Consider the following 20197-nt stretch of genomic DNA (forward strand, 5'->3'; position numbering starts at 1 on the left):
TAGGACAAAGAGGTCGGCCGTCTCACTGGCAGACGGTAATTTTGGTAATGCAACAAAATGGGCAGATTTAGAGAATCTGTCCACGATGGTGAGTATGGTGTCATTACCTTCCGACATAGGAAGTCCAGTGACGAAGTCCAAGGCCACGTGAGACCAAGGACGACTCGGGACTGGGAGAGGCCGCAGCAGGCCCGAAGGAGCCCGGTGGGAAGCCTTATTTTGGGCACAGATGGAACAGGCCGCCACGTACTCCCGGACGTCAGCCTCAACAGATGGCCACCAAAAGTGCCTCTTCAGTAGCGACAGTGTACGGTTCATACCAGGGTGGCAGGAGAAGCTCGAGGTGTGGATCCAGTTGAGCACTTGCGGCCGCACGGCTGCGGGAACATAGAGAAGGTCGGAGGGACCATCGGCCGGTCCAGGTTCCGACTCTTGAGCCGATCGGACGAGGGACTCGATTTCCCAGTGAACAGCCGCCACCAAACAGGAAGCGGGCAGAATAGGTTCAGGATTGCTGGAGTCTTCATTGTCTGTAAACTGGCGAGAGAGAGCATCAGGCTTGACATTGCGTGTGCCAGGACGGTATGTTAAAGTAAACTTGAACCTGCTGAAAAACAGGGCCCATCTGGCCTGACGGGAGTTTAGCCTCTTGGATGACTGGATGTAAGCCAGGTTCTTGTGGTCTGTCCAGACTATGAAGGGTTGCTCTGCTCCGTCTAGCCAGTGCCTCCACTCCTCCAATGCCAACTTAACAGCAAGCAACTCCCGGTTACCCACGTCGTAGTTCTTCTCCGCAGGGGTCAACCTCCTGGAGAAAAAGGCCACAGGATGGATCTTCTGGTCCGTGGGGGAACGTTGTGACAGGACAGCCCCCACCCCCGAATCAGAGGCGTCCACTTCCACAATAAACTGCAAACTAGCATCTGGATGAATAAGAACAGGTGAGGTGGTGAACAGTTCCTTCAGTGTACTCACGGCTGACTCGGCCTCCGGTGTCCACAGGAATGGCACCTTAGGGGAGGTGAGCTTGGTCAGGGGGGCAACCACTTGGCTGAAACCCCTGATGAAGCGTCGGTAGAAGTTGGCGAAGCCCAGGAAGCGTTAGCTGCTTCCGGGACGTGGGTGTGGGCCACTCCGCAACTGCTCTGATCTTGTCAGGGTCTGGTGACACTTGTCCCCGCTCGATAATAAAACCCAAAAAGGGGACGGACTGCCGGTGGAACTCACACTTTTCTGCCTTCACATACAGTTTATTTTCCATGAGGCGTTGGAGAACCAGACGGACGTGGGAGACGTGTTCATCCTGTGACTTAGAGAATATAAGAATGTCATCCAAATAGACAAACACAAAACGGTGTAGAAAATCCCTCAACACATCGTTAACCATGGCCTGAAACACTGCTGGGGCGTTAGTGAGACCGAATGGCATGACTAGGTATTCAAAGTGTCCGAGAGGGGTATTGAACGCAGTTTTCCATTCGTCTCCCTGCTTGATCCTAACGAGGTGGTAAGCGTTACGCAGGTCGAGTTTGGTAAACACGGTAGCTCCATGAAGGGGTTCAAAAGCTGAGTTGATGAGAGGCAGGGGGTACGTATTTCTGACTGTGATGTTATTAAGTCCTCTGTAGTCAATGCAGGGGGCGTAATGTTTTGTCCTTCTTCTCAACAAAAAAGAACCCCGCCCCAACAGCGGAAGATGAGGGACGAATGAGGCCAGAGGCTAGAGAGTCGCCTATGTAGGTTTCCATAGCTTCTCTCTCAGTACGGGACAGATTGAAAAGCCGACTGGACGGCAAAGGGGCTCCAGGCAGTAACTCAATGGCGCAATCGTATGGCCTATGAGGTGGTAGTGAAAGTGCTTTGGACTTGCTGAATACCTCGGCCAGGTCCAGGTACTCGTCAGGGACTGAAGAGAGGTCTGGGGGTTTGACAGGGGATGCAGGGGAACCTACAGAGGGCGGAATAGCCGACCCAAGGCAAGCATAATGGCAGTGAGTGCTCCAACTGTGTATCTTGTGGTTTTGCCAGTCAATATGGGGGTTGTGAAGGCTAAGCCAAGGGAAACCGAGGATAAGAGGGGAGGCAGAGGAGGAGACTACTTTAAACTGGATGGTTTCTTTGTGATTGCCTGACAGTATGAGAGAAACGGGGACAGTTTGGTGGGTGATGTTGGCAAACTGATGACCGTCAATAGCGGTTACTGTAATAGGCTTAGGCAGGGGCTTAACAGGGATCTCAGCCTGAGTAACCAGGTTAACGTCCAGGAAACTATCCTCAGCACCAGAGTCAATGAGAGCAGCTAAAGGGAGAGACAGATTCCTGAACTGGACTGTAGCTGGGATAACTAGACGGGGTGCTGTGGGCATGGAGTCAGGTGTAACACTTGCAAGTACGCCCACGTTTACCTGCAAGCTTTGTCTTTTGGGGCGAACCGGACAGTTAACCAGAAAATGAGTGCGGTCCCCACAGTACACGCACTCACCAGCCCGCATGCGCCGTTCCTTTTCGGCAGGGGACAGACGAGCACGGCCCAGCTGCATGGGCTCGTCTAGTTCCGTGGAGGGATCCGCTGAGGTGTATGGGCGGTGTCCGAGTGGTGGTGTTGCTCGGGTTGCAGAAAGCGAGGGCCCCCCGCCTGCAGTGCGGACCCGACCGCTCCTCTCCTGTCTCCTCTCCCGTAGCCTGTTGTCTATACGGGTAGCAAGAGAAACGAGAGAATGAAGGTTAGCAGGCTCCTCACGAACAGCTAGTTCATCCTTAATTGTGTCACTCAAACCGTTAACAAACGCTCCCTGAAGAGCGTCGTCATTCCACTTGGAATCGGCTGCCAAGGTCCAAAAATCAATGGCGTATTCAGCCACGCTACCCATGCCCTGTCGTAGCTTCAATAGTCTCTTTGTGGCGGTCCCGGCATGGTCCGGGTGATCAAACACAATCTCCAATTGAGAGGAAAAATCGTCAAACGACAGGCTGGCAATCTGCTGAGTAGAACAAGCCGCTTCTGCCCAAATCAAAGCTTTGCCCCTTAGTAACCCCAGAGCGTAATGTACCTTTGAGGATTCCGTGGAGAACGACAGGGGCTTCTGTTTGAACACCAAGCGGCACTGAAGCAGGAAACCACGGCATTTGTTCAGGTCCCCGGTGAAAGGTTCGGGTGAGGTCGTAGGGGGGTTCCCGAAGGGCAGGAGCGAAAACCGAGCCTGGAGCAACTGTAGGAGGAACAGGCGGAGGAGAAGCAGAGGGAGGAAGAGTAGTGAGTGTTACCAGGTTAGCTACCTGAGAGGTGAGCTGAGATACTTGATCCAACAACCGCTGGTTGTTATCCAATAGAGACCCGATGAGTTGGTCGTGTTGTCCCAATAACATTCCCTGTGAATGGAGGCGCGTTGTACGCCATCACCCGTTGTTTCATGTGGCGTCTCTGCTGAGTCCATGTATGGCCAGTTCGTTCTGTTAGATTTGGTGGGGACTCAGGCGCAGAGACGGACACACGGACAACGAGGGTGAATATGATGTTGTTTTATTCAGGGGGTTTTGGCAGAGAGGAGTAGTGCAGGGTGGAGCAGCTACAGACCGGGGTAGGAGCTGCGTGGTGAGGAGAGCCAGTAGCACCGAGAGCTGGATGCCGAGGATAACAGACAACTGGTGAGCGGGTTGCGGCGTGGGAGTGGCAGGCAGGCAGGCAGCAGGAATCGACGGGATCTGGTCGAAGGAGAAAACAGGTTACAAACTTGGCAGAGACAACTATAAAGCTAAGAGAGTAACAACTAAACTGAGACTCCTGTACGGAGCCAAGTTACCACAGGTGGTGAAGGAACGAACTGGCGCTGGAGAGGTGTCCAGCCCGGGTAGATAACTGCTTGTTGATTGGTGACAATGAGCTGCAGCTGGATGTAACTGATCTTGTGAGAGAATGGCCACGCCCCCTGACCTAGATCCTCTGACTGGGCTGCACAGCAGGGGGAGACAGACACAAACAACACACACACAGGGAAAAAGGGAAACAGAAAACAAGAGGGAACAAGAACAACAGTGCCGAACCGTAACAGTGTGTGTCGTACCTTGAGTATTCGTGTCTGCTCCTTGAACTCTTCATCCTCATCTGAGTCAGCGTCTGGCAGTTGGTAGATCCTGATGCCATGCTCTGCAATCTCATCCAGGATCTACGAATACAGAAACACACAGAGTCACAACCCCGACGTGACCTTCTGACCTCTCACACTTCCTCAGGTCAATCCCCATCCGCTTCCCCAAGGAAGAAGTTGTCCCTAGGCGCTGATCTATGGTCAGTTTTGCAATCTGTGCCCAAGGACAACCTGTACCCGGAGGCCGGAGCCGCCCCAACCCAGCAGCAATCCCTCTCATCTGAACCAGGCAGTCTGCCATTTTGGATGGCTGTCATGTTGGGCTGAGAGCCAATCAATCCCACAGTAGGACATTAACATGCTCCCTCTGCAACATAATGAGACTGTCACTGCTGTCTGTCTGCTAGTCAGGCCTCTCTTCCCTCTGTTCTCGCTCTCCTCTCTTCTGTGTCACTGTTTCAGACATGGCCCAGCCTCCATGACAGGAGTGGGATTCTGGACACACCATTTCGCTCTCCCTCTTCTTACATTAAGAAAATGTAAAAAAACTAATCGGCCTATATTGAATCTCCCATTCCTCTCAATTTTTTGGGAAAAAGCTGTTGTGCAGCAACTCACTGTCTTCCTGAAGACAAATTATGTATACGAAACGCTTCAGTCTGCTTTTAGACCCCATCATAGCACTGAGACTGCACTTGTGAAGGTGGTAAATTATATTTTAATGACGTCAGACCAAGGCACTGCATCTGTCCTCGTGCTCCTAGACCTTAATGCTGCTTTTGAAACCATCGATAACAACATTCTTTTGGAGAGATTGGAAACCTTAATTGGCCTACGCGGACAAGTTCTTGCCTGGTTTAGATCTTATCTGTCGGAAAGATATCAGTTTGTCTCTGTGGACGGTTTGTCCTCTGACAAATCAATTGTACGTTTCGGTGTTCCTCAAGGTTCCGTTTTTGGATCACTATTGTTTTCACTATATATTTTACCTCTTGGTGATGTCATTCGGAAACACAATGTTAACTTTCATTGCTATGCGGACGACACACAGCTGTACACGTCGATGAAACATGGTGAAGCCCCAAAATTGCCTACCCTGGAAGCCTGTGTTTCAGACATAAGGAAGTGGATGGCGGAATTTTTTTAACTTATAAACTTTTAAACAAAACAGAGATGCTAGTTCTAGTGTCCCAAGAAACAATGAGATCTTCTGTTGGATCTGACAATTAATCTTGATAGTTGTACAGTAGTCAAAAAAAAAAGAAACTGAAGGACCTCGGCGTTACTCTGGACCCTGATCTCTCTTTTGACGAACATATCAATAATATTTCAAGGACAGCTTCTTTCCATCTTTGTAACATTGCAAAAATCAGAAACATTTTGTCCAAAAATGACGCAGAAAAGCTAATCCATGCTTTTGTCACTTCTAGATGAGACTACTGCGATGCTCTACTCTCCAGCTACCCGGATAAAGCACTAAATAAACTTCAGTTAGTGCTAAACACGGCTGCTAGAATCTTGACTAGAACCCATAAATTGGATCATATTACTCAAGTGCTAGCCTCTCTAGATATAATAGACTGACCTGTTAAGGCTAACCTACAAAGCATTACATGGGCTTGCTCCTCCCTATCTCTCCGATTTGGTCCTGCCGTACATACCTAAACGTACGCTACGGTCACAAGACGCAGGCCTCCTTATTGTCCCTAGAATTTCTAAGCAAACAGCTGGAGGCAGGGCTTTCTCCTATAGAGCTACATTTTTATGGAATGGTCTCAACCTTTCATTATTTACTGAAGACTCATCTCTACAGTAGGTCCTATGATTGAGTGTAGTCTGGCCCAGGGGTGCGAAGGTGAACGGAAAGGCACTAGAGCGACAAACCGCCCTTGCTGTCTCTGCCTGGCCGGTTCCCGTCTCTCCATTGGGATTCTCTGCCTCTGACCCTATTACGGGGGCTGAGTCACTGGCTTACTGGTGCTTTCCATGCCGTCCCTAGGAGGGGTGCGTCACTTTAGTGGGTTGAGTCACTGATCTTCCTGTCCGGTTTGTCGCCCCCTCAGGCTCGTGCAGTGGAGGAGATCTTCGTGGGCTATACTCAGCCTTGTCTCAGGGTAGTAGGTTGGTGGTCTGTTGATATCCCTATGGTGGTGTGGGGGCTGTGCTTTGGCAAAGTGGGTGGGGTTATATCCTGCCTGGTTGGCCCTGTCCAGGGGTATCGTCGGACGGGGCCAAAGTGTCTCCCGACCCTCCCTGTCTCAGTCTCCAGTATCTATGCTGCAATAGTCTATGTGCCGGGGGGCTAGGGTCAGTCTGTTATATCTGGTGTTATTCTCCTGTCTTATCTGGTGTCCTGTGTGAATTTAAGTATGGTCCCTCTAATTCTCTCGCTCTTCCTCCCTCCCCTCCCGGAGGACCTGAGCCCTAGGACCATGCCTCAGGACTACCTAGTCTGATGACTCCTTGCTGTCCCCAGTCCACCTGGTCGTGCTGCTGCTCAGGTTTCAACTCTTCTGCCTGCGGCTATGGAACCCTGACCTGTTCACCGGACGTGCTACCTTGTCCCAGACCTGCTGTTTTCAACTCTCTCTTTCTACCGCACCTGCTATTTCAACCGCTATTTCAACCTCTAAATGCCCGGCTATGAAAAGCCATGTGACATATACTCCTGATGTACTGACCTGTTGCAACCTCTACAACCACTGTGATTATTATTTGACCCTGCTGGTCATCTATGAACGTTTGAAGATCTTGGAGAAAAATGTACTGTTATAATCTCCACCCGGCACAGCCAGAAGGGGACTGGCCACCCCTCAGTGTCTAACAGAGTCATAAGGAAAGTTCTCCCCCCTCCTTTGTTCAACCCCCAGCAGTGAAGCAACAACACAAAGGCCTTTCTTCACCAGTATCTAGGGGACAGATGGAAATATTTATTATTTTATACATCAAAGGTGTATTTCTCTCTGTTTTCTCAAGAGCAAAATTGAATTAACAATGCATGAGTGTTGCATAAAGTGTTGTTTTCCGGACATTTTGGGGACTTTCATGTAATCTATAAAGGACAGTATGGAGAGAGGCAGGAGCCCAGGATGTGAGAGCACTTTTTTCCTATAGAGCAGGCCACTGTTCCAGCTCCTGTTATGGCTGTGGGTTGTTTTCTCAGCTCGCTCATAGCAGAGTGTGTGTGTGATAGGGTCTGTGTGGGGAGTGGAGGGTATTGTTAAGGACCACATCTGAAAACAAACAGACTTACGGAACTCGGAGGAGAACGTGGCACAGGACCAGACCAGACCCTCTCCCTATCGCACACACATTAATAACACACACATGCAAGTTCCCACACAGAACGGTCAAGCATCAGTTTGTTGGGGTAAGACTGGGAGTTTTGGGGAACTTGACACAGAGGGGAAAATAAACAGATTACACACAACAGCAGGAAAAAAGTAACAAACAAAACTGGTTATGTAAATACACAGTTATGAGTAAAATGAAGAAACATGCAGAAAAACATGTTTTTGAATGTATAAGAGATGGAAGGGATACAGAAGTAGCCTCCTGCAAAGCCACAGCGACCAACAATACACTCAACAACCAATTATCATAACACAGGGAGTGATATCAGTGGGAGATTTACGAGAGGGCTGGAGTCGCATCTCAAGTTAGGAACTGGCCTAAAAACAGAATGTTTAGTCATGGAATCCAACCTGCTAAACCTAATAACTATTTACCTGGATTCACCTGGAATTTACACTCACCACATCTATTTACAGCAGCCTGACTTAACCAACCACACCTGTAATCACCAGCTTCAGGGGTGATGAGGTGTTTATACCACTGCCTGGTCTAAATACGTCTAAATTAGACAAATATAGCACACACAACCGATGCCAAGTCAATTCTAGTTTTTATCCTATTTATTAATCTTGAATCTTCACACTTTAAAGCAGGATCATCAACTAGATTCAGCCGCGGGACGATTTTTTCTTGAGCAGATTGTCAGGGGGCCGGAACATAATTACAAGTAATTTGTAGACTGCAAATTGACTGCAAACAGATATAATATTTGACTAAAACATAACAATTTCAAACCTTGCTTACATTTGTATACGATCACATACACTGAGTGTACAAAACATTAGGAACACCTGCTCTTTCCATGACATAGACTGACCAGGTGAAAGCTATGATCCCTTATTGATGTCACCTGTTACATCCACTTTAAATCAGTGTAGATGAAAGGGAGGAGACAGGTTAAAGAAGGAATTTTAAGCCTTGAGATAATTGAGATATGGATTGTGTATGTGTGTCATTCAGAGGATGAATGGGCAAGAAAATAAAATGTAAGTGCCTTTGAACGGGGTATGGTAGTATGTGCCAGGCACACCGGTTTGAGTGTGTCCAGAACTGCACCGCTGCTGGGTTTTTCACGCTCAACAGTTTCCCGCCTGTATCAAGAATGGTCCACCATCCAAAGGACATCCAGCGAACTTGACAACAGTGGGAAGCATTGGAGTCAACATAGGCCAACATCCCTGTGGAACGCTTTCTAGTCCATGCCCCGACAAATTGAGGTTGTTCTGAGGGCAAAAGGGGGTGCAACTCAATATTTGGAAGGTGTTCCTAATGTTTTGTACACTCAGTGTATATCGCTCTATTATGCGTGGGAATACTTTGGAACAGATTTCCTAAATTAAAATCACTTGGAGCTGATTTGCTGGTGTTTTCACAGTCTCATGTCCAACAATAAAAAATACAAATAAATATTTACAGTGCCTTCAGAAAGTATTCATACCCCTTGACGTATTACACATTTTGTTGTGTTACAGCCTGAATTCAAAATGGATTAAATATATTTTTTTCTCATCCATCTACACACAGTACCCCATAATGACAAAGTGAAAACATGTCTTTAGAAATTTTAGCAAATGTATTGAAAATGAAATACAAAAATATCTCATTTACATTAGTATTCACACCCCTGAGTCAATACATGTTCGAATTACATTTGGCAGCGATTACAGCTAAGAGTCTTTCTGGGTAAGTCTCTAAGAGCTTTGCAGACCTGGATTGTACAATATTTGCACATTATTATTTTTACAATTCTTCAAGCTCTGTCAAGTTGGTTGTTGATCATTGCTAGACAGCCATTTTCAAGTCTTGCCATAGACTTTCAAGCCGATTCACAGTACCAGACAAAGGTTTGGACACACCTACTCATTCAAGGGTTTTTCTTTATTTTTAGTATTTTCTACATTGTAGAATAATAGTGAAGACATCAAAACTATGAAATAACACATATGGAATCATGTTGTAACCAAAACAGTGTTAAACAAATCAAAATATAGTTTAGATTTGAGATAATTCAAAGTAGCCACCCTTTGCCTTGGTAACAACTTTGCACACTCTTGGCATTCTCTCAACCAGCTTCACCTGGAATGCTTTTCCAAACCTTGAAGGAGTTCCCACATATGCTGAGCACTTGTTGGCTGCTTTTCCTTCACTCTGCGGTCAAACTCATCCCAAACCATCTCAATTGGGTTGAGGTCGGGTGATTGTGGAGGCCAGGTCATCTGATGCACCACTCCATCACTCTCCTTCTCGGTCAAAGAAGTAACAGCCATGCTTCACGGTGGGAACCACACATGCGGAGATCATCCGTTCACCTACTCGGCGTCTCACAAAGACATGGCGGTTGGAACAAAAAAATCTCAAATTTGGACTCATCAGACCAAAGAACAGATTTCCACCGGTCTAATGTCCATTGATCGTGTTTCTTGGCCCAAGCAGGTCTCTTCTTCTTATTGGTGTCCTTTAGTAGTGGTTTCTTTGCAGCAATTCGACCAGAAAGGCCTGATTCACGCAGTCTCCTCTGAACAGTTGATGTTGAGATGTGTCGGTTACTTGAACTCTGTGAAGCATTTATTTGGGCTGCAATCTGAGGTGCAGTTAACTCTAATGAACTTATCCTCTGCAAATCAAATCAAATTGTATTGGTCACATACACATGCGGGTGTAGCGAAACGCTTGTGTTTCTAGCTCCAACAGTGCAGTAATATCTAACAATTCACAACAATACACACAATCTAAAAGTAAAAGAATGGAATTAAGAAATATATAAATATTAGGACGAGCAATGTCGGAGTGGAATAGACTAAATTACAGTAGAATAGAATACAGTATATACATATGAGAAGAGTAAAGCAAAAATATGTAAACATTACTAAAGTGACTAGTAGCAGAGGTAACTCTAGGTCTTCCTTTCCTGTGGCGGTCCTCATGAAAGCAAGTTTCATCATAGCGCTTGATGGTTTTTGCAACTGCACTTGATGACATTTTCCGGATTGACTGACCTTCATGTCTTAAAGTAATGATGGACTGTCGTTTCGCTTTGCTTATTTGAGCTGTTCTTGCCATCATATGGACTTGGTATTTTACCAAATAGGGCTATCTTCTGTATACCACCCCTACCTTGTCAAAACACAACAAAATGGCTCAAACGCATTAAGAAGGAAAGACATTCCACAAATTAACTTTTAACAAGGCACACCTTTTAATTTAAATGCATTCCAGGTGACTACCTTGTGAAGCTGGTTGAGAGAATGCCAAGTGTGCAACGCTGTCATCAAGGCAAAGGGTGGCTACTTTGAAGAATATCAAAAATAAAATATATTTTGATTTCTTTAACACTTTTTTGGCTACTACATGATTCCATATGTGTTATTTCATAGTGTTGATGTCTTCATTATTATTATACAATGTAGAAAATAGTAAAAATAAAGAAAAACCCTGGAATGAGTAGGTGTGTCCAAACTTTTGACTGGTACTGTAATTAAAAAATGTAATTAGGCCACTCAGGAACAATCAATGTCGTCTTGGTAAGCAACTCCAGTGTATTTCTGGCCTTGTGTTTTAGGTTATTGTCCTGCTGAAAGGTGAATTTGTCTCTCAGTGCCTGTTAGAAAGCAGACTGAACCACGTTTTCCATTTATTTTTATCCTAAAAAACTCCCTAGTCCTTGTCAATGACAAGCATACCCATAACATGATGCAACCATACCCATAGCATGATGTGTTGTGTTGGATTTGCCCCAAACTTAACGCTTTGTATTCAGGACATAAAGTACATTTCTTTGCCACATTTTTTGCAGTTTTACTTTAATGCCTTATTGCAAACAGGATGCATGTTTGGAATATTGTTCTTCTGTACAGGCTTCCTTCTTTCCATTTAGGTTAGTATTGTGGTGTAACTCCAATGTTGTTGATCCATCCTCAGTTTTCTCCCATCACAGCCATTAAACTCTAATAGTTTTAAGGTCACCATTGGCCTAATGGTGAAATCACTGAGCGGTTTCCTTCCTCTCCGTCAACTGGGTTAGGAAGGACGCCTGTATCTGTGTAGTGACTGGGTGTATTGATACACCATCCAAAGTGTAATTAATAACTTTACCATGCTCAAAGGGATATTCAATGTCTGCTTTTTTTTACCGATCTATCAATCGGTGCCTTCTTTGCGAGGCACTGGAAAACCTACCTGGTTTTTGTGGTTGAATCTGTGTTTGAAATTCAGTGCTTGTCTGAGGGACCTTACAGATAATTGTATGCGTGGGGTACAGCGATGAGGTAGTGATAAAAAAAATAACTATTATTGCACAGAGTCAGTCCATGCAACTTATTATGTGACTTGTTTAGCAAATTTGTACTCCTGAACTTATTAAGGCTTGCCATAACAACGGGATTGAATACTTCTTGACTCAAGACATTTCAACTTTTTATTTTTAATTAATTTGTAAAACTTCCTAAAAACATAATTCCACCTTGACATTATGGGATATTGTGTGTAGGCCAGTGACAACATCTTGACCATGCTCTTACACCATCCTCTCTCCTTACTGTCTAGCTAGCCTGCTGATTACAGTCCTGTGTTGTAATTGGCAAAAGAGAAAGGGAATATGGGGGCCATTCTTTGACCCTCCGCCTCGCGCTCTTTGTCTTTCTCTCTCTGCCTCTCCTTCTGTCTCTGTTTCTCTGCCTCTCTCTCCCTCTCTGACCCCCCCCCTCTCGCTCTCTCTCTCTCTCTTGCTGTGTTTGAGTTGGCAGGTCAGGTCTCTGGTAACAATGGCACAAAGGGCTCTTCCTCAGTATTAATTAGAAAAGTGAGCGCCTCTGATTTAAAGGCTTAATTTGTTTTGATACGTGTTATCTAATATGACTGTGTGTTAGTGAAGGCTAGTGAAGGCGGAGGAGGTGGAAAAATTCCCCTTGGGGGTAATAAACGGTAAGGGTGGGGAGAGACATTCTTACTTTATGGGGTATTATGGAGGCAGTGGATATGAGAAGTTTGAAAACAATGGTTGTGTCCCAAATGGCACCCTATTCCCTATATAGTGCACAACTTCTGACCAGAGCCTTATATGCAATATGCAACCATACAATACAAAATACTTTAGTTCCTTTAGCATATCTTCTATATTTAATATAGGGGGGAACATTGAGTCATTAAGGTCATGTAGGCCTCCAACTACACTAACAGAAGCAATACACCTGTTTCTCACTACAAACCCCTTATTACAAGGGGTTACACCAGCAAATAACACAATACAATAATATTTTCATATGGTTTACTCATAAACATCACCACAACGTAAACCCAGTAAGAAAACATCCACAATAGAGTATGACTATCATAGCCACAAACCAGTAGAAAAACAGCCACAAACACACAGCTGAGTTAAGTCCCACTCCAAGACATTACACTTAGCTACAGTACGAGTACAAATGGCCACAGACCATAATGGTATTTGTAGCTAAACAGTCCCACACTCTGTGGCTGTTACCCAAATGGCACCATATTCCCTATGGGCTCTGGTCAAAAGTAGTGCACTATAAAGGGAATAGGATACCATTTGGGAGACATCCTGTGTAATCAGTTACAGACCACAGCCCTGTCTGTCCACCTGGTACTGCTCCTGGCCTGACTCAGCAGAAACAGCATGTTTAGGTCTGTCATCATGTACTGTTTGTCCCAACTAAACAACTAGTCCACCAGGGAACAATACTTGGAAGTGAAAATATGCACTGAAGCAAAGTCTTATGAAATCAACAATGCAGAGCGAAAAAGCTCAATGAGAAAAACAATCGAATGGCATCTCTAAACTCTTATCGACCCGGGGTGAGGAGGGCAAGGCAATGGGAGCCCAGAGATCTCACCAAGTCTATGCTGGGAAAACCTTGATGTAAGCTTTATGTAACATTACAGACCAAAGCCTCTGGAGCCACTGTAAAAAAAAGCTATCCAATAAACAATGAAGTTGACAACATAATAATAACATATTAATAATAACAACAACAAATGGATTATTGTTTTGCTTTACCACTGACTGGGCTCACACACATGCTCCTGCTGACTGGGCTCACACACATGCTCCTGCTGACTGGGCTCACACACATTACACAACTAATGAGGAAGTCAGTGGTGGAAAAAACGCTGACTCCTCGTTAGATTCCTCTAGGTCCCTCACTCAAAACCAACTTTAATTCAAAACTTAATTTGTTAACTTTAAGCCCAAAATGATTTTGTCTTTCCAGGAAATGTCTTGAGACTACCCCTCCTGCTGCCCCCATGGAGTCAGCGGGGGTGACAGAGCCCCAACAATACTCACTCTGAGGGGGGCAGACTGAGGGTATTAGACCCCAACACCACTCCCTCCACACACACACACACACACACACGTCTCTCTCTCTGCAGCCTCAGTTCTTGGGCTGAAATAATCTGGCGTCAAATGGACAGCAGGAGAGTGTGTGTGTGTGTGTGTGTGTGTGTGTGTGTGGAGAGGAGAGGAGAGGTGGAGCTTCGGAGCTCCAGGGGAGATGGCCAGGGAGAGGATGCACCACCCTTTCAGCATTACACAACTAGCCTCTCTGACTCCCTGTTCCTGCTTCATCTATAGCCCCCATGGACCCTTACCCCTGGGCCTAGGAAGCTCCATGTAATGCTGTAGGAGTCAGAAGTAGTGCACTATATAGGGAATAGGGTGCCATCTGGGATGCATCCTCATACAGACATCCTGATGCCTGCACCATGCTCTAGCTTCCCAGACAGTAATGTACTGTAGCATGCAGGTGTACAGGTGCCCAGGCTAACAGAGCTCCTCACAGCTCTGCATGGGAAAACAAAGTAGCTTTCTTCTTTCTTTCAGATTAGAAATGAAATGGGTGAAGCAACGAGTGACTCGTTCTGAAAGAGCACTTACACAAAGACATCAAATCGACATTCCAGACCCATTCACTGGACGATTAGAGCAGAGGTCCTTCCTGTAATTACTGTACCAGGCAGACTGGACTGGCCCTGCTGGGTCTGCCCAGCCAGGGGGCATGGGAGTGGAGGGGTGGGGGGCTGAAAGTTACCAAGGTAACTGGTGGGATTAACACTTAATATAAAAAAGGCAATGGAATGAAAGTACACCCCCACCCCTTCTCGACTGATCCACAGACCACCCACCTCAACCTATGATCACAGAGAGTGAAGGAGAGTACAATACACACAGTACTAATTAAGCCATGTAGTAATGTACTGTATATAAGCTATTAAAACCAAGGAACATGTCAGTTTAAGAGTTTGAAAGGGGTTGATGAAAATACCTCTGTTAGGTTCTGGTTGTCACAGTGCAGTTTCACAGTTTAAAAAGAGGCTGAACATAAATGTGTTACAATCAAAGAAGAAACTAATACAGAGGTGCCCAAACTAGGGGTCGCAACCACATGTGGGGGTCGCGACCCCATGTGGGTGGTCGCCTGATATTAAAATGGGGTCGCGGGAGAATTTCTAAAATCCTGAGAATAACAATATATACAGTAGCAGCCAAAAGTTTGGACACACCTACTCATTCAAGAGTTTTTCTTTATTTTTACTATTTTCTACATTGTAGAATAATAGTTAAGACATCAAAACTATGAAATAACACATATGGAATCATGTAGTACCCATATTTTTAAAAACAAATCCAAATTTTTTTTGTTTTCAATTGACTGCCATTGCACCAAATAAAAAAGGTTAACAAATCCGCTGTTAATTACATAACTTTTTTCACATGGTTGGGGTCGCGAGAATTTCCATGGACCAAATATTTTTGTGAACAGCTGAACTAATATGTCTATTAAACTAATATCATTACTTATATTATTAGTTTATTAAACTAATAAATAGATTATATGTCTTTCTTTAGAAGGGGTGTCGGGCAGGTCACTTCAGGGGGTGACCGGTAGCTTAGTGGTTAAGAGCATTGTGCCAGTAACCGAAAGGTCGCTGGTTCTAATCCCCGAGCCGACTAGGTGAAAAATCTGTCGATGTGCCCTTGAGCAAGGCACTTAACCCTAATTGCTCCTGTAAGTCGCTCTGGATAAGAGCGTCTGCTAAATGACGTAAATGTAAGATGTTCCAAATGCAAGGAAACTGGCTGTTATCTCACAGTAAAAGGCCTGTTCCTAATCCACTCTGAAGAGGTATTTATGTGTTAAAGTAATTCTCTCCATGGAGAGAAATGTGTATTTATTGTTTTAAATCCTGCAGAAGCGCAGGCATGCCCTGGCACAATGACTGCCACAGGGAAGAATAATAAATACACCTGCGTGTTCGAGTCCCAGGCAGGAAAGGGACTGGGCAACGACCACACCGACACGGACAAGGACACGGACACACACACACACAGCAGAGAGGGATGAGTAAGGATGAGGTCATCATCACTGTTCACCGAGTGTTTGTGTTGGAAAATACCCATTAGAAGCTTAGAGGATGAAAGAGAAACAGTGCAGGACTTGAGGAGGCAATACAAGGTCTTTGGCTAACTCCACCACTGAATGCTAGTATCCTGGTCATTGAGGCTAATGCTAGGCTAAGTCAACTACAGTGTATGTAGGACTGACTGGCTAGCTATGCCTTAGCAGCTCGCTAACTAGCTAACTGTACTCCACCACAACTGTATGAGCCTGGAGATTGAGGTACAGCTACCAGCATAGGTGCCTGACCAATGGAGCAAATGGAGAAGCTGCACCCGCACTTTCAAAATAGGGGTGCAAACATATGTTTTTGCAACCCCACTTTTTTACCAGAAAATTATCATGATCCATTGAGTAATTTGTGAATGTTTTGAGCTACTCTGTATTAAAATATTAACTCACTGGACAGTTTATTAGGTACACCCATCTAGTACCGGGTCAGACCCCCCTTTTCCTCCACAACTACCTGAATTATTTGGGGCATTTTACAAGGTGTCGGAAAGGTTACACAGGGATGTTGGTCCATGCTGACGCAATGGCATCACACAGTTGCTGCAGATTGGAAAGCGGTACATTCATGCTGCGAACAGCCTCTTCCATCTAATCCCAAAGATGCTCTATTGGGTTGAGGTCTGGGGACTGAACATTTTCCAAGCTATGTTTTTCCACTCCTCAATTGTCCAGTGTTGGTGATCGCGTGCCAACTGGAGCCGCTTCTTCTTGTTTTTAGCTGATAGGAGTGGAACCCAGTGTGGTCGTCTGCTGCAATAGCCCATCCGTGACAAGGATCGACACGTTGTGCGTTCCAAGATGCCTTCCTGCACATCACATAATTCCAATGCAAGAACCCAAATGGGTATAGCTACATTTCAGTATGTATCATCATACAGTGAGGGGAAAAAGTATTTGATCCCCTGCTGATTTTGTACGTTTGCCCACTGACAAAGACATGATCAGTCTATCATTTTAATGGTAGGTTTATTTGAACAGTGAGAGACAGAATAACAACAACAAAATCCAGAGAAACGCATGTCAAAAATGTTTTAAATTGATTTGGATTTTAATGAGGGAAATAAGTATTTGACCCCTCTGCAAAACATGACTTAGTACTTGGTGGCAAAACCCTTGTTGGCAATCACAGAGGTCAGACGTTTCTTGTAATTGGCCACCAGGTTTGCACACATCTCAGGAGGGATTTTGTTCCACTCCTCTTTGCAGATCTTCTCCAAGTCATTAAGGTTTCGAGGCTGACGTTTGGCAACTCGAACCTTCAGCTCCCTCCACAGATTTTCTATGGGATTAAGGTCTGGAGACTGGCTAGGCCACTCCAGGACCTTAATATGCTTCTTCTTGAGCCACTCCTTTGTTGCCTTGGCCGTGTGTTTTGGATCATTGTCATGCTGGAATACCCATCCACTACCCATTGTCAATGCCCTGGTTGAGGGAAGGAGGTTCTCACCCAAGATTTGACGGTACATGGCCCCATCCATCATAATAATAATAATAATAATAATAATATGCCATTTAGCAGACGCTTTTATCCAAAGCGACTTACAGTCGTGCGTGCATACATTTTTGTGTATGGGTGGTCCCGGGGATCGAACCCACTACCTTGGCGTTACAAGCGCCGTGCTCTACCAGCTGAGCTACAGAGGACCATCATCCCTTTGAGGCGGTGAAGTTGTCCTGTCCCCTTAGCAGAAAAACACCCCCAAAGCATAATGTTTCCACATCCATGTTTGACAGTGGGGATGGTGTTCTTGGGGTCATAGGCAGCATTCCTCCTCCTCCAAACACGGCAAGTTGAGTTGATGCCAAAGAGCTCGATTTTGGTCTCATCTGACCACAACACTTTCACCCAGTTCTCCTCTGAATCATTCAGATGTTCATTGGCAAACTTCAGAAGGCCCTGTATATGTGCTTTCTTGAGCAGGGGGACCTTGCGGGCGCTGCAGGATTTCAGTCCTTCACGGCGTAGTGTGTTACCAATTATTTTCTTGGTGACTATGGTCCCAGCTGCCTTGAGATCATTGACAAGATCCTCCCGTATAGTTCTAGGCTGATTCCTCACCGTTCTCATGATCATTGCAACTCCACGAGGTGAGATCTTGCATGGAGCCCCAGGCCGAGGGAGATTGACAGTTCTTTTGTGTTTCTTCCATTTGCGAATAATCGCACCAACTGTTGTCACCTTCTCACCAAGCTGCTTGGCGATGGTCTTGTAGCCCATTCCAGCCTTGTGTAGGTCTACAATCTTGTCCCTGACATCCTTGGAGAGCTCTTTGGTCTTGGCCATGGTGGAGAGTTTGGAATCTGATTGATTGATTGCTTCTGTGGACAGGTGTCTTTTATACAGGTAACAAGCTGAGATTAGGTGCACTCCCTTTAAGAGTGTGCTCCTAATCTCAGCTCATTACCTGTATAAAAGACACCTGGGAGCCAGAAATCTTTCTGATTGAGAGGGGGTCAAATACTTATTTGCCTCATTAAAACGCAAATCAATTTATAACATTTTTTACATGCGTTTTTCTGGATTTTTTTGTTGTTATTCTGTCTCTCACTGTTCAAATAAACCTACCATTAAAATTATAGACTGATCATTTCTTTGTCAGTGGGCAAACGTACAAAATCAGCAGGGGATCAAATACTTTTTTCCCTCACTGTAGAAGTAAATAACCATAGAAATAGAATGTAGGCTCTTGGTAGCTTATTGCTTTTCTTGGTTGTAAATGGAACTGTACGTATTGGAAAAGTGTTTATGGTAGGCCGGCATTACTTAATTGAATATTTGGGCGAGTCGAATTTGATCCACAGAAGTGTATTGTGCCATATCGCAACGTGTTGCTGAACTCATGAGCTGAATGATTTTCCATGTTTGAAGCGGGCCTATAAGCCTGTTTATTTGGCAAGACAGCTTGTTGCATCTCAATGTAGTAGGCTGTAGGCTGTAGTCCCGTGTAGCTCAGTTGGTAGAGCATGGCGTTTGCAACGCCAGGGTTGTGGGTTCGATTCCCACGGGGGACCAGTATGAAAAAAAAAAAATGTATGCACTAACTGTAAGTCGCTCTGTATAAGAGCGTCTGCTAAATGACTAAAATGTAAAAAAAAAAAAGAATGTAGGCTATGTTTGAGTTATTTGCATTCACCATTTGTTTACTGTTTATGTAATTAGCCTAGATTGTGTCATGCCTTTATTGATCTGATATTTTGTTTATAAGCCTAGTAAGCCTACCGCTGTTTTGTTCTGTTCACATTCATTCGATCGCATTCGAATGAAAGATTTTGCGCCAACCTGTCACTTCAAAAGCACTCAATGGTCTCGGAATTTGAACTTTGTTTATTGTGGTATAGCATGATAAGCAGAATTCAACATGATTCCAATGGAAGAACAACCCAAAATTGTGCCACCTCGCCAATTTCAACTGCCCCCTTAGTCACTTTAGTCCTATCCTCTTTGCATCAAATATGTATGCTGCTGAGAAAAGTTAATCTTAAACATTTCCATGGGGACAGCGCTTCAACACAACGGCGGCCCTGTGGGGCTATAGTCGAGCTAGTTCACACAGTAGCAGCAGGACTGAGGATTCCTGGGGGAGTCGACAGGAGCGAGACAATGACGGGAAAGCTGTGACAGCACCGCAGGCCGTGGCCTGGGTGAAATATGGCAGCTGCATGGCCAAACTGCCTTCCGTGAGAACAGGAGTGGACGGGGGAGAGAGAAGGGGAGAGGGCTGAACAATTGGTTGTCCCCCGGCTCGGCACGAGAATAGAACTCCTCCTGAGCTCTCTAGCCCTCTCTGACCTCTGCCTCCCTTCAAACTACAGTGGCCATGTACTGTCTCAGATTACTAAACTACTAGTAGCAATTGCAGTAAAATACCCAACTCAAGTGCTACTATACCGATAGAGCAGGTTAGTGGGTACATACAGTACAGTGTACTAGCACTACATGCCCTCCCTCATCAAGATCATTTAAAACCCATTGTTGAATAAACTCAGGCTCCCGAGTGGCGCAGCAGTCTAAGGCACTGCATCTCAGTGTTTGAGGCGTCACTGCAGACTCCCTGGTTCGATTCCAGGCTGTATCACAACCGGCCGTGATTGGGAGTCCCATCGGGCGGCGCACAATTGGCCCAGCGTCGTCCGGGTTTGGCTGGTGTTCTTAACTGACTTGCCTAGTTAAATAAAGGTTAAATAAAAATTTAACAGTACCAATTCACGCCATGCTGTTCATATAAATAATTTACCCGTTTCTCGCAGTTATTTATCCCGGGAAAAGGGAGTGGTTGTGGGTGGTATATCCCAGTAAATTTCGGTAACCGGGTTCCCGCCGTTCAACCC

General features: G+C 45.4%; 1 protein-coding gene and 1 long non-coding RNA gene across 2 annotated transcripts in view; both read right to left on the reverse strand.

Moving 5' to 3' along the window:
• Positions 1-20197, reverse strand: part of LOC121584968 (septin-2) — a 60486-nt gene that overhangs the window by 11581 nt on the left and 28708 nt on the right. The window contains exon 8 of the mRNA XM_041901250.2: positions 4062-4163. Within this exon, the coding sequence (XP_041757184.1) occupies positions 4062-4163 (102 nt within the window). The remainder of the gene's footprint in view (positions 1-4061; positions 4164-20197) is intronic.
• Positions 3504-3833, reverse strand: LOC123492727. The gene is made up of 2 exons (XR_006661861.1): positions 3801-3833; positions 3504-3702 (listed from the first exon to the last, which is right to left on the reverse strand). It is a non-coding gene; the product is annotated as an uncharacterized LOC123492727 (long non-coding RNA).

Source organism: Coregonus clupeaformis, chromosome 16 (genome assembly GCF_020615455.1).
Source record: "Coregonus clupeaformis isolate EN_2021a chromosome 16, ASM2061545v1, whole genome shotgun sequence".
Lineage (NCBI taxonomy): Eukaryota > Metazoa > Chordata > Actinopteri > Salmoniformes > Salmonidae > Coregonus > Coregonus clupeaformis.